Raw genomic sequence first — 15592 nt, forward strand, 5'->3', positions numbered from 1 at the left:
AATAGGTATCAGACCAGCACTTCCTGATTGGCAGAGAGGCGATTCAGTGTTAGAATAGCGAATACTCATTGCTATTCTAACACACCTGGGTGGGCTCCAAGTGTAAAGCTCTGCGTCTGGAGCCCACCCTATTTTGAAGCCTATTAGAGCCTCTGGCTCTAATCAGGTGCTTCAAAACTATCCCCCGTGGCTGCAAATTATGTGCCTGGCATCCTGAAATAGGCTGGTTGCATGAATGGGGGGGGTGGTGGCGATAGAAAGGGGAGGCGGCACCCATGTGCCCTTAATGGACGGGCCGCCCCTGCTAGACAGACAGATGAAGGTAGCTGGATAGCTTTATTAATAATTAGCATTTTGGACTTAATCCTTGATATACTGAATTCTACTGTATTATACAGTAGAGCTGTGCATATGCATTGTTTATTGTGAAACTTTAATGTGGCAATAGCTGTCCATAGAAAAGATAATCATACTGCCAAACAGCTTTAGTATGCTATAAACCTTTCCTGGGGTTTGAAACAGGTGAAATATCAAAATAGCTCTCCAGTGTAAAGTGCTTGGAAAAAATCATTCATTTTTGCTCCTAACTTTGAGGGGTAGAGGGAACTGGCCTAGCAAAGGGTTCAATTTAGTTATTCAGTTGTGTGCAAGCTCTGTACACGATTGGGTATGCAAAGTTACATTGCTTTTTCTCATTTGCTGAGCTGAGTAAACATGCTCTACTGCTTTAGTAAAGCAACACAATTGAATCAGACCGGTGTGAAGGAGATGCATTATTTGTTATTCTCAGCCATGGTCTGCAATTTTAGTGCAGTTCACAGACAGATTGTATTTGAACGATGCAAAGTTAAAGCTGGTTTGGTCCTGACCATTCAAAGTACAGGAAAATAATATGCAGTAAGGGGTTATATTTGCAAATTTGTTTGATATTGTGTTTTTTAAGTACATTTCTCTTTTTAAGCTTCAATATTAAATCAATCTAACCCTTGGATTTAATGTGGTTTATTTTATTTCTCGTATTACTTTATACTAAACATTCTTGAATCAAGAGCTCTTGTAACAGCAATTTAATAATAATTGCAGCTGTAAAATAATACTATTGTTATAACTTAATCCTGGGCAGCAACTGTATGCTCAAAGCTGTCTAAAAGTTGTACTTATCTATATCCTCTCCAAGAAAATTGCCATTTTACATTTGCAAACAAGCACCCATGGATGTATAGTTTAAGCTATGTAATAGTGCAAAAAAAAAGATCACACCCCATTTACAGTGGTACTTAAATTAATTGCATGAATTAAAAAATGTCAGGATTGGTCACCACAGAAAAAGAACAACTTTAAGAAAACCCATTCATATACCTAAAATTTCAGTAGAATACTACATTAAATAAAGTGAACCATCCTAACGGACTGGCTGTAGTTGAATTGAATACCTCTCAGTTCAATATGCAGTAAACATTGGTTAAATAACCAGTTGTCATAGTAAAGTGGGGGATTAAACTGTAGCATCATCTGAAGCTTAATTTTGTTTAATTTTGTCTAATTTTAGGAGTTATTTTCCTGCTCTTAAGGACATTATGCTGTGCTTTTAATACAGATACAGTGATTTGTATATGGGTTAAACCAGTTGAGTGCTTTCATAAAAGCATTTTCCATCACAATCTAGCTTTTATTTTCTACAGTTAAATGCAACATGATTATACTTGTTAATTAAATTGCTTTACATACATCTGTCCTTCATTATTCTTCTTTGATGTCCTTAGTGTGTCTGCCCTTAGTGTGTACCTAATGGGTTGCTGTTATGAAAATTACTATAGCCCTTGTTTGTATGTTTTTGTTATATTACACGATTGTAATGTTATAATTTTGTCTTTGTCTTTGAACTTGCAGTCTTATCTATGCCTCTTGCAGCTCAAAATAATCCTGCTGTGAGAGAAACATGGAAGCTGCCATTGCTGAGACCTGCTTCCTAAAATTCTAGTTGCCTGGCTCGCCTACTGATCTTCTGAATTCAGTACTTAAATTATTGACTTCGAACAAGTATGCTATTCAGGATGTCTGCCTTTTTTATGATTTTCTTATATCTGCATACTTGTTCCAGGATCCAGAATTACTTAAAGTTATTGATCTGATTAACAGGCAATCAGCTAGTATTTTGGAAAGGAAACTCCATGTCTCTCTTATAACAGGTTTACTTTAGCTTTTTAAAATATGTTGAAAACATTCTAATTTGCTTCATCCACAGACAGAAGAGATTCTGTCAACATATTCTCCTCCCATCCTTCCCCAAACTCCCCTCCTCTTTTTTCCCCTCTTCTCCTGCTACCGTCTCCTCTGTCCTCTCCCCTTTTCTCCTCTCCTATGCTCTATCTTTTCATCTCCTCCTCTCCTTTTCACTCCTCTTTCCATCTCCACTCCTTTCCCCTACCCTCCTCTTTTCTTCTCTCCTCTTGCCTTTCTTCCTCTACTTACCTGCGTTTTTCTCTCCTGTCCTCTCCCTCCCCCCTTTCTGTTCCACTCTTCACCCCTCTAATCTTCTCCTCATCTTTGCCCTCTCCCCCTCCTATCTTTCCCTTTCCTCTCCACTCCTGAGTTGGAAGTATTTTCCAGCCTTCACCAAGTTGGGTCAATAAAGGCTATTGGCTAGGTATAAACAGACAAATGTCTCACTAACAACAGTGGTTTTATGCATTTATTATTGCTAGCTAGTTACCTTGTACATGATCCAATTCTGGTTGAATATTGCAATGAATGCTCAAAAGTGTTGAATTGTTGGTAACAATGGCAACAATAAGGACCTTCCTATGGACCTTTTTAAGTTTGGCAGGATTGTTGCACATATGTAAACTTTATTTCAAACTTCAGGGCATTCAATCAGATATTTCAATACATATGGAAACACATAGTGAGTCACACAATCTCCTTCTAAAGCTTTGCTGCATTGGGGGTGCATCATTTCTGCTACTCTGTCTTAATTCCAGGGCATTATGTGAATCCTGATGCTTGATTTTCCTTTGACATATTTAATCTAATTCATGGAAAATCCAGCAAAGGGAGTTCCATACACTCTAAAGACTTTAGAGAATTTTTTAGAGAAGCGCCTGGATGTTCACCAGCAAGATCTTTAATACTGTCATTAGGCAGTCTTTAAGGCAAGAAATAAAACTTTTGTCCACCTATCCTAACAGAGTGCGTGAAAACCTTGCACATAATACAAGGGGTTCTTTCATTGAAACCAAAGCTGATTACTGCAATTCATAGCTTACAGGGGATCCCTGAATATAAAAAAATGAAACATGAAAATGAATCTAAAGACTTGATTAACAAAATAATATACGTTATAAGGTCGGGTTATTGTGGTGTATAACAAACCCAAAAACAGATATAATATATACATGACTTTAAAATGTACCCTATTATCTGGGATATTAGATATTAATAAGCATATTCCCACATTTGCAAGGCTTAAGTAGGATAGCAATACATTTATACTGAGACTATACCCAACCATAAATAACTGCTTGGTTCAAAATGCAATTTCACTATATTTTAAATACTCCTATTCACACATCAATCTAACTTTATATAGAATGGCTGTATTGCTAAACACCGGTTACATTTATGAATGCTGTCATGAACAAAGAAATTAGAGAAGAAAATCTAAATTAACTAATTAAAAGATAAATTTTTTCATCAATATTTCTCAACTAATTGCAGTACTGCTTCTGCTATTCAGTGTTTTTCTAATGATTTGTTAATGGTTGACTTAGTGCTTTTCTGCTTAAATTATTTTTATGGATGAATTCCCTTTGCTATATAAGATTCTCATCATGCCTTAAAACAAAATGTATATCTTCATTGATCTATTTATAACTTCCTTGTCATGTCATGTTCTTTTTCTTTAGGGTCCTCAAGGAGAACCTGGCCCAGGTGGTCAACAAGGAATTCCAGGAACTCAGGTGAGTGTAATATAAGTAGAGTTGATGGCATTACCTGAGAGATTCTTATTGAATCTGTCACAATACTTATATGCAAATCTTTAAAAATATTAGGTGTAATACTGTATAATATTCTATATACAAACAGGGAAAACACCTTCTGGGAATAAATGAAATTGCTCCATTATGTAATTACACACCCACCCACATTAAGCAGGCCTTGTTCTAATTTGTTATGAACGTTTTTCAACAATATTTCATCCATTTCCAGACTCTATTCAAACTTAAAGTGTTTGTAAACCCCATTCATGAAATCTGACCTGGGCACATATCTGGGCACAAGTCCCGTGTCTTTCTGCTGCTCCATTCCTCTGTTATCAGCATGATAAACTGACAAGCTCCCAGGCACAAGAGATAAAAGCAGCTGGAAATTTGTGTCGGGGAGGGAACTTAGAGATAGATAAGCAGAGAGCTTGCCTATTCAAACTGCAGCCCTGCAAGTTTCTTCATTCCTCTGCCTATGTGGAGGGGGGGTGCCTTTCCTCCAATCAGCTGTCACATAGTGTATGCCCAGACTCCACACTCACTGCTGAAACAGGAAGAAAGATTTGTAACATGATGTGCACTTTCTAAAGAATGTAGAAAGCTGAAGAAAGCAGATATACAATTAAAACGTATCTAACTTCATCGCTATGTATCATCCGAAGCTATTCACTTCACTGGGTGTACAGTAGGAGAGGGTTTACATCCACTTTGAAGTAGTTGTAAAAGGCTAGACAAATTTCCCTATATTTGTATCACTCCCTCATCCCCTTACACTTACCCGAGTCCTAGCTTGAGCCAGTGCTGTGTCTATCTGTGCAGCTCTCTCCTCTCTCTTTGCTCACAGAGGCAGCAGCGGAAGCCATTGGCTCCTGCTGCTATCAATCAAATTCTGTGAGCAGAGATCAAGGTGTGGGGCTGAACCACACTGTCTGTGTCCATAAATGCAGACAGCCTGGCATGAGCCCACAGGTGGGCCCCCAAAGGAAACAACTTCCTATGGGGGCGCACTGAGAAGAGGAGGAGCCGAGAGTGCCAGCAAGGGGCCCCGAGAAAAGGGCCTCTCTTTGCAAAACTATTGCACAGAGGAGGTAAGTGTAACATTTTTTTTTTTATGTGAAGCTTTACAATCACAGGCACAAATAATGTAGTCCTATAATAAATTATACATTATTAAATGTATTTATTTGAGCATGCAAGCAGTGTAAGTACCTGCATTTGACTTGGTATTGGACTCTTGTAGTCTACACTACAGTCTGTACAGCAGAGCTTAGAGAGGTGGATGGAGAAACAGCAGTACAAAGAGCCAATCAGGTGTACAGCAGTGCAAGGAGAATTCTGATAGGAGAGATGAGCTCATTGGTGTGCTGTTTCTCCTTTTACTGTACAGTCACAGGATGGGGGGCGAGGAGTGACCTGTAAGTGAAAGTCAAAATGCAGCAGAGAAAGATCAGGTCCTCTGCCCTACTGCATGGACTGTGCTATGTGGAAGACCAATGTAAATTACAGGAATGGATACATAGAGAAACAAATGTTTTGGCCAGTAAAACGGCTATAATTTACAGTATGTATCTAATCTGTGTATGTAGCTGTTTATCTGGAGTGTAGCATTAATTTTATTAATATATTCCATATAGTTTACATACTTTATTACTTTTAGGAGACGCCAGGGCTCTTTACTGTTACTAAACCTTTTTAGTTGCATCTTCTTTTTAAAGGAGATAAAATGTGACCTTAATATGTTGAGAAAGATTGTGTTCAGCTTCAGGAAAAGAAGGCTTCAGCTTTAGGAAGCTTTAGAGGTTTGCATGGTAGAAAATTAGGAAAGAACAAATTGAAACACAACCATTTTACTAACCTGGTCAAATAAACTACTAGAAAAGAAAGCAATTTACATCCATTTAGCTGATTTTAGAACCTCTGTTGAATTTTTACTGCTATTTTGGGCTCTGTTAGAGAGATTTGCCCTCACTGCTACAGTGACAGTGATACCATCCCACCAGACAGGAACTGAGGGAAAATCTGTAACAGGAACAAAGACAGTAATACATGCCATTCAAAGATATTAGCAGAAACATTTAGCTAGACATACAAACATACCACTTTAAAGCTAAATGTCTATCACCCTACAATACCCCATACTATCCCCCCCCCCAATACATCTAGACTAGATGAAAGGTAATAGAGAGGAACCTTATTACTCGGTCCTACAGCAGCCTGTGCACTTCTTTGCACCTGATACAGCCCTAGAATGTGAGTGGGCTATCAATGTCATTGTGTACAATGCAAGATCAGGGGTGGCTGGGTTGCATGAGAAGACATTAGTAAAGGTGCATGCAGTCACATGACCAAAGAAGAGGATTTTCTTTGTGATATTGGTTAAAAATATCGAAACTTGCATGAAAGAAGCCTGTGGGCTAGAGCTGTAAGGTAAATTTTCTCTTTAACCCATTCATTTCCTATAGAGTCTTAAAAAATTGCAATTATAGAGCTAATTCCATACGGCAAAGAAGAATTTGAGTAGTGCATTAATCCACAGAAACTAGCAACAGAAAACTGTAATTTGGTTGATTTCATTACTGCATTGCATACCATTAATGTTCTTTGGGATAAAACAGTGTATTTTATCTTAAAGAATACATCAATATGTGGATGTAGACAACATTCAAATAAATAACAATTTGACATATCAGACCCGAAAGATTAACAGTCATTTTTTAACAGCCATATATTGGTTGATATATGTATTTATGCAGAACAATAAAACATGTCAGCATATAAAAAGTCTCGAAATAGGATTTATTTTAGTAATTGATTTATTAATGAGCAGTAATAAAATGTTTCCATGTAGAGACAAATTTATCAAACAAATTTCATTACTTAGAGAGCACCTTCCGAGTGTGGAGACAAGTCTAGAGTAAGTGTGAGCATAAAGAGGGTTTATACAGCTGACTTCTGGCTGCTGAGTGTGGCTTCAGGAATGCGGCACAGTGTGGCTATGTTATGAAGTGCAGGTCTGTTCTCAGCTCAAAGTGATGAATGAGATCCTGATATATAATGTTTTCTTTCTTTGCAGGGTCTTCCTGGTCCACAAGGCCCCATTGGTCCCCCTGGTGACAAGGTAGGGTCAGAGCCTGGTCTGATCTAAACTGGGAAACCAAACATTTAGACATGAATGGAAATAATTTTTACTTATATCCATTAACAGATGTGGAGAAAATATGCACTACATCATATTATATACACAAAGCATAAATACATGCTATCAATGCTATCAATGCATTTGTTTGTTCACTAATACTATAGTACAATCTACAAAAGGGTTTGTGATTCTTGCTATTTACAATAATAACTGAAAATATGTATAATGAGTAGATGTAGAATGGGCCTAATTCATATCATATCACAAACTGCATGTGAACATGGATTATTAACCAATACTATCAATCAATACTATCAAATAAAGGTAAAAAATGGAGCTTTGTGGGACCTTAAAAACATATTATATACAAAAAGGTTATTTTAAATATAACGATGAAATAAAGCACGGCATAGGCCCTGTGTTTGCATACTTTGATGAGAGTTTGTGAGCCCTAGGCAGAGTAAGAATAGAGTTTTTTAATAGTTATACTGTATTTTTTGTAAATGTAGTTTTTTTTATTACCTGTTAAAAACAAATACATATTTAAATGTAAACTTGTCCACCCACACAATAAATAAAACATATAACGTGCCTATTATATCTAGATGTACTTGCTTAAAATTAGTTTACATTAGGTTATATTATTTTATGCATGTTAAATTTTGTTTCTAGGGGACTGATCAATCATTTAATAAAAAAACCCTTTCCACCCCGGCATCCTTTTACACGGATCAGAGCACCCAGGGGGTGGGAATTGCTTGCAATCATGTGACCACTGTCACAGAAGTTGGTCCAAATGCCTCTTGATCTGTAGTTGGACCGAGCTCTGTCTATGACATCTCAGTCTTTGTGCTAAGAGAGCATGGTGAGTACATAAGCACATAAACAACAGCCACCCAGCAACACATATGTGCAGGGTGTGAGCATTAAAGTCCACCCTTTTGCCATTTCACATATGTTTTGGGCGGTCATGAAGGGGTTAAACAAATGTGTAAACAAATCATTTTTGGGTTAATGACCATGTGGCAGTTAGCACACATAAAAAAATGTTAAAGGAATGGTTGTTGCAGTATCAGAGCTTGTCAAAATGTGTAGGTACCATTACTCTAAAAGAGCAAATTAATGACAATGTTTCCTTGGAATAATTTAGAAATGGGTGTTAGGAATTTCCCTGGGCGTTAGGAATGGCTACTATGTTCTACTACTTTAGTAAATCAACCCCAGTGTCACAATTCAATTACCTTTTTAACAAACAAGGACAAATCATTAGCTCTGGTTTTGTAATGCATGTGTTTATTAGATATATAAATTATTTCTTGATTAGTCTTTGTTGCAACTTTTATGCATCTATTGAGTATACTTTCAATGTGATATGTAAGATGTCTGTAATGAAATCTATGTGCCTTAATTTGTAGGGTCCTCATGGAAAGCCTGGTCTGCCTGGATTACCTGGATCTGATGGCCCCCCAGTAAGTAAATACAAAAATATTGTCATTTTTATCTTTTGCAGTGGAACATAATCCAACTGTAGGGAGATTTTTCAAACCCCTTGTCTCTAACAAAGTCTTGCTTTTATTTGTTGTTTGCACTAAGAAGGTATTACCCTCAATCCAATTCCATTCCTATTCACAAAAACATTAATTTCTATCATCTCTTTAAATGGAGAGAACTGTTGGGTAAGCTTCACATATACACCAAACTCTGACTGAACGAGGTGGAAAGTATGATGTCACTGTTCGACACTCCACCTTACACAACACAGAGAATGATTTGCATCATTTGAGAAAATTAATTTGCCTGAATGGCCCCCGTACCGAGCAGGCAACTTTTTTTGTGTTCACAATGCAGCAGGGCTACCCCTCGCCACATGACCCCAAAGTTAGTGGAGATCACTGAAGTAGCAATGTCTACTACAGTGAGTTACAGGGCTCTCACAGGTATGGTGCAGTATATATACATAGTTACAAGCTGGACCAATGTAACAAAGTAAAATATCGATACCCAGAATTTTTCTCGTTTAATGTTTGAGAAATGCCTTTTATCTACAATATACATTTTGCCTTTTTTAAAGATTTGTAGAACACAATTCTTTAGAGAAACATTTTTCAATTTGAATGTGTATTTTATTAAACCTAATTTCCCACTTTGATTTTATAATGTTGTACTTTGTTTTTAATGTCAGAAAGTAATCAAATGACAATGAACAAAAATGCATAGTGATGAATATAATATTAGCAATGAGTTTATTGACCTTTTCTGAATCAAGCCCAGTTGCTTTATCTGTTTTATGGGTTAATCACAAACAATCTAAGAACCATTACATTAATATAGCCAACCAATATAGACAACATTAATATAGCCAGAATCTCAAAATGAGCAATATAATTTTTTCTGTGCAATTTTCTGATTTGTCATAAAAAAATCTCCACGGAGAGATAAATGTAGTGTGCACTGAGCTGGAGTTACTGCACTTCAGTTAGCTCAGTACTCAGCAAGTTAACATAATTTTAATACTACATTTAATATAAATCTTTAACTGTAATGTTTTCATTCTCTAAAGGTGAACATGGGGAATATAAATCTTAAAAGAATTTTAAAGTTATACTCCAGTCAAAATAAAAAATAAGCATTACAATGCACATAGAGAACATACTCTAGCTGCTCAGGACTTTTTGAACAAGGCAGTTTAGTGCACCGGTCCACCGTAGTGTCTTCTGTTTACAACCTGGTGTTTCCTGGTGGAAACCCCTTTTGCTTGTCTGTAAAGAACAGAGGTGTTCTTAAATACACCCACAGCAAGCTCCTTATTGTCTCTCACATATGTATGGACCAATGTATTAAGAGTAACCATCAATGGCAATAAAATCTGACTTGGATGTTTAAAACTAGTTGGAGATACAGCAAAGAGAAAGGAAACTGCACAGAATAGCTTTTAAAAACAGACCCACCATCATGGGAGTAGCTCTGTGAAATTTGTTTCCAATGGATAACAGATAATCAGATTAGTAAAACTGAAAGGTGAACTCCAGCCTTACCTTCAAGTTAATCATAGATTAATCAAAATTTGTCGAATTGCAATACATATATGGACATTCCCCCTTGAAAGAAATTGATCAAACACTTGGCTTATGTCAAACAGGACTGATGGGAAACTTTCATTCCTTCAGAAGCTGCAGCCAATCAGTTGCAGTGCTGATTAGTGTATTCTGACAGCAGAGGAGTCCCTGCTGTCAAATACAATATCACAGTGGAGAAGATTCTTCCATCCATCTCGCTTGTGTGGATGGGAGAAGCTATTCTTTTTCTTCTGATTGTAAAAAAGCAAATCATCTATGGTAAGCCTTAGATTCACACATTTATGTAGGCTCTCCTTTACTTAAATTGTCTACTCTGATTTTACTGCAGCATGTGAGCCTCTCAGAAAGGCAATTGGAACTTTTAGCAAGTCAGATAGAGCTTGCCTCATTTGCTGGCTAAAGGACATCCAGCATCAGCTACTCACCCCCCCCCCCCAGCATTAATGTCCCTGGCCCACTCCTTTCATTCATTAGATTTTATTTTTTCAATTATGAAGGCTCATCATCACATGGAGATGTTACATGGGGAAATGCAATTGCAGTTTGCCTATGAACACCCCTTCTCCAGACTGACATCCACCAGTCTAGGCATTTTGATATTTGTATAAATCCTCCCAAAGGCCAGCCCTCTGCTTTCATTTGGGCTGGAGGTTCTTGAGAGGAAAACTGAAGCAGGGAGTGGTGATATTTTGAGGAAGCACCCTACAGCACCCTGCCAGCCCTTCCCTCCATCCATGATCTTCCAACATTTGCATAAGCCAAAAAGGCACAGTGATTTCATTATTGGGTCTAAAAACAAGATATGTAATGAAAATTAAAAGGTTTTATTTATAAATGTAATTAACATGTTGATGTGGGGAAAATGATGAAACAGGGAAGGCAAAAAACTAGCAGATTAAACATTAGCTTTAGGTAATTTTTTTTTTTTTACAGTTTTCTAAGTAGCATTAGCAGTTCACAGATTTTTTTTCTACCTGGTGTCAGAAACCACTGTTTAACATAATTAATTTTGCTTTGTCTCTCAGGGTCACCCTGGCAAGGAAGGACCTGCAGGTGAAAAGGGAGCTGTGGTAAGTTTCAAAACAGACAGATACAGTATTGATATAAGTGGAACTGCACAAAAAGGCTTTCTCGCTGACATATACAATGAGACATTCAATGTTATATTTACCGTTTTTGGTTTAAATGTAAAAGCCATAATAAAACTTAAAGTTGATTGGCTGCTGTAACATAGCTGATCACTTTGCATTCTAATATCTCAAAGCCTTTCTGGTGGAAAGCTATTAAAAATCTAGCCCCTAATATATGGCACATTTGACATCAGGTAACGTAGGTTCAGAATATACTAAGGCTAAGTTCTCCCTTTTAAATAAACTGGCCCATGCAGAAAAGGAGCCACAATAGTTTAAAATACACTGTGCCGTTTGTAAAAAATACTGTTTAACGCAAATGCCATAACTGTAGGCCCTTTCTGTCGCCCAATGCTCCCAATATTTACATTCCTACATCCTGGCTTATTTCTAGAATATGAGCTACAACAAAATGGCTGCTGAACCTTCTTCTTTGATGACAATTAAAGCTCAACCTCTTTAGTTGTCCCCAAAGGAGGATTCTCAGGAGCCTTTTATTGTAGTCCAGGGTAGGAGATAGAACAGGGCTACAGAAGTGTGTAAGAATCCCCATGCGACTGTAGGGTCTTTGATTGGCCAGGAGAGAGTGGGTTGATGATGTACAGTTTTTGCAATCAGGAAACGTGCTTACTCCAGTGATTGCGGGGTGAGTGCCCAACAACTGCCATGTTGTGGAAGTCAGCTAGGAATAGGGAATGTAAACACTGGAAGTGTTTCAGTTAGGCTACAGGGGCGACAAAATTATCTAAACGTATGGCATTTGTATTAAACAATATTTATACAAATAGCACATTTAATTTTAATCTACTGGTACCCCTTGCCTGCAAGGGCCAGTTTATGTAAAAGACGATTTAGTCGTTAAGATGTCCCATCTCCTTTGCACCTGCAGCTTGTATAGTACCATTCTTCTTCAAAGTTACCTGTTTTAAGAAAAGGTTAAAGCTTAACTCCAGTCATGTGTGACTTAAAATTTTGGCTGGAGTTCAGAAGGGTTATATCCTCTGTCAATTTTCACTATCTGTGTCACTGTTGGGAAGATTTTACCTAATTTCCTGTTCTGGTAATCATACAGGGAGGGAACAGACCTTCCCAACAGGAACACATAGGGGGTTATTTACAAAAGGCAAATCCACTTTGCATTACAGGTGCAAACTACAAGTGCAAAGTGCACTTGAAATTGCACTGAAAGTGCACTTGGAAGTGCAGTCGCTGTAGATCTGAGGGGGACATGCAAGGAAAATACAAAACAGCATTTTAGCTTGCGCATGATTGGATAATAAATTCAGCACAGCTTCCACTTATTTCAGATCTACCACTCAGATTTAAGGCGACTGCACTTCCAAGTGCACTTTCAGTGCAATTTCAAGTGCACTTTACACTTGTAGTTTTCACTTGTAGTGCAAAATGGATTTGCCTTTCGTAAATAACTCCCAGTGAGTGATACCAACCTGGAAGAAGTTTTAACCTTTCCCTTTCTTCTAAAATAAGGTTTTGATACGGTGGGTGCTCCCATTAGAGAGAATCTGCTCACTTCCTGTCTGCTTTGGTGACCACACAGGAAATGAGAAAAAAATCTCTGCAATAGTTACAGAAACAGCAATAAAACACAACAGGGTTTCAAACTCTTCACAACTCTGTCCAAAACTAAACAAAAGGTTTGGGCTGATGTTGTTCATTGCAGATTCTATTTTATTGCAATTAGTTTGGCTTCTGCTATCCTCGGGTAAGAATGAAGGCATAGGGAGCCACAAATAATGATAGCTCAGTCATAGTTATCACAGGAACAGTTGAATACAGTGGCCAGTCCCATTGGCCACAGATAGAAAAATTGATTTGTGTGAGTAACTAGTATATAATAAGTCACCCCACTCATCCTCCAATGACTCAGACAGCACCAAAACTAACCTTGATACTCTTCCCAATTTGGCCAACAGGTCTACATCCACACAGTAAAGACTTTATTACCTTTCCCCCCTCATCCCCTTCCAATGAATGAAAGTACTCATTACATAATTGCCACAAGTGATTCTAAAACTGATGACATTGCATGCATTTGTGTTTTTATTTATGCCATTTACAGTCAGCCTAAAGCTGACTGTAAATGGACAAATGTTTTACCAACATCAGCATGTGGTGATCCATTAGATTGTGTTAATATTGTTTGCTGGTCTACTGGAATACATCATGATCTTCTCTGCATCACTGACAAGAAACCTATACACGAAGAAGAAACTTCCTTTACCCCTTTCCTTCTCATTTGTATATTTCTGCCAACTTGCACAGAGATTTTCTTTGTGGGAGATTTAATGAGCAAGTTACTGACAGAATCAGACACATTTTTGATTCAAATAAGGTTGCATCTCATTTAACCACTTCAGCCCTGGAAGGATTTACCCCCTTCCTGACCAGAGCACTTTTTGCAATATGGCACTGTGTCGCTTTAACAGACAATTGAGTGGTCGTGCGACGTTACACCGAAACAAATTTACGTCCTTTTTTTCCCACAAATAGAGCTTTCTTTTGGTGGTATTTGATCACCTCTTCATTTTGTTTGTGTTGCTCTATAAACAAAAAAGGAGCGACAATTTTGAAAAAAAGCAATATTTTTTACTTTTTGCTATAATAAATATCCCCCCAAAATATATAAAAAAACTAAATTCTTCCTCAATTTAGGCCGATATGTATTCTTCTACATATTTTTGTTAAAAAAAAAACGCAATAAGCGTATATTGATTGGTTTGCGCAAAATCTATAGCGTCTACACAATAGGGGATAGATTTATGGCATTTTTATTATTAATTTTTTTATTAGTAATAGCGGGGATCTGCGATTTTTATCATGACTGCGACATTATGACGGACACATCGGACACTTTTGACACTATTTTTGGACAATTGTCATTTATACAGTGATCAGTGCTATAAGAATGCACTGATTACTGTATAAATGACACTAAACAGGGAAGGGGTTAAACACTAGGGGTTGATCAAGGGGTTAAGTGTGTCCTAGGGAGTGGATCTAACTGTGGGGGGGTGGGCTACCTAGTACATGACAGCGATCACTGCTCTCTGTCATCGATGACAGGGAGCAGTAGATTTCTGTCATGTCACTAGGCAGAATGGGGAAATGCCTTGTTTACATCTCCCTGTTCTGCCGCTCCGTGACACGATAGCAGGACACCGGTGGACATTGAGTCCACAGGACCCGTGGGCACAGTCACGCCCATTTGCGCAGCCGTGCTATTGTGCCAACGTATATCATCATGCACTGGTCAGCAAGCTGTTAACAAAACTCACTGGGCCAGTGCAAATAGCATACAGTTGTGCTCAAAAGTTTGCATACCCTGGCAGAAATGGTGACATTTGGCATTGATATTGAAAATATGGCTAATCATGCCAAAAATGTCTTTTATCTCAAGTCTTTTATTTAAAGATAGTAATCATATGAATAAATTTATTATAACATAGTTGTTTGGCTCCCTTTTAAATCATAATGGTAACAGAAATCACCCAAATGACCCTGATCAAAAGTTTACATACCCTGGAATGTTGGGCACAGACACACAAGGTGACCAGTGTTAATTTTGGCAGCAAATTTCGATTAGTCTTAGTCTTAGGACTAAAATGGCATTTTAGTTTTAGTTCCATTTTAGTCTTCTGCAATTGTTTTAGTTTTAGTCGTATTTAGTCGACTAAATCTTGAGTACATTTCAGTCGACTAAAATGTCCTACCTTTTAGTCGACTAAAATCTCCAGTACATTTTAGTCAACCAAAACTCATTTTAGTCATCTGAAATCGAATGGGTGCAATTAAATTGTAATGCATTAGTTAACATTTCTCTACAATTTCCAAACTCATTATATACTGCTCGAGTGAAAAATCTCATATGTTATTGTTTAAGGTATTGAGGTATGAACATGCACTAAAGGCCAGTGTTAATTTTGAAGTCAAATTTCAATTTAGTTTTAGTCTTAGTCTTTTGACTAAAATGCCATTTTAATTTTAGTCCCATTTTAGTCTTTTGACTAAAATGCCATTTTAGCTTTAGTCGTATTTCAGCCATCTCAATTGTTTTAGTTTTAGTCGTTTTAGTGGATAAGGCTGGGTTCACACTGGTGCGACACGACAGCCGTCCTACTTTGGATCCGACTTTGCCCTGCAACATGAAGCCGGCATGTGTCCGACTTTCAATGAACGGGGATCCGACTTGGATCCCCGCCAATGCCGGCACTGTGTTTGGTATGAATCTTTAGGGGGGAACTC

The 15592-nt window shown here is 37.6% G+C and overlaps 1 protein-coding gene across 5 annotated transcripts in view; it reads left to right on the plus strand.

Annotated features, from left to right (window-relative positions):
• The window catches only part of COL11A1 (collagen type XI alpha 1 chain), a 329239-nt gene that overhangs the window by 174141 nt on the left and 139506 nt on the right, over window positions 1–15592 (plus strand). For all 5 annotated transcript variants that reach the window (XM_073593016.1, XM_073593013.1, XM_073593015.1 and 2 more), the window contains 4 exons: window positions 3906–3959; window positions 7057–7101; window positions 8538–8591; window positions 11225–11269. In XM_073593016.1, the coding sequence (XP_073449117.1) occupies window positions 3906–3959; window positions 7057–7101; window positions 8538–8591; window positions 11225–11269 (198 nt within the window). The remainder of the gene's footprint in view (window positions 1–3905; window positions 3960–7056; window positions 7102–8537; window positions 8592–11224; window positions 11270–15592) is intronic.

Source organism: Aquarana catesbeiana, linkage group LG07, assembly GCF_042186555.1.
Source record: "Aquarana catesbeiana isolate 2022-GZ linkage group LG07, ASM4218655v1, whole genome shotgun sequence".
NCBI classification, from domain to species: Eukaryota; Metazoa; Chordata; class Amphibia; order Anura; family Ranidae; genus Aquarana; species Aquarana catesbeiana.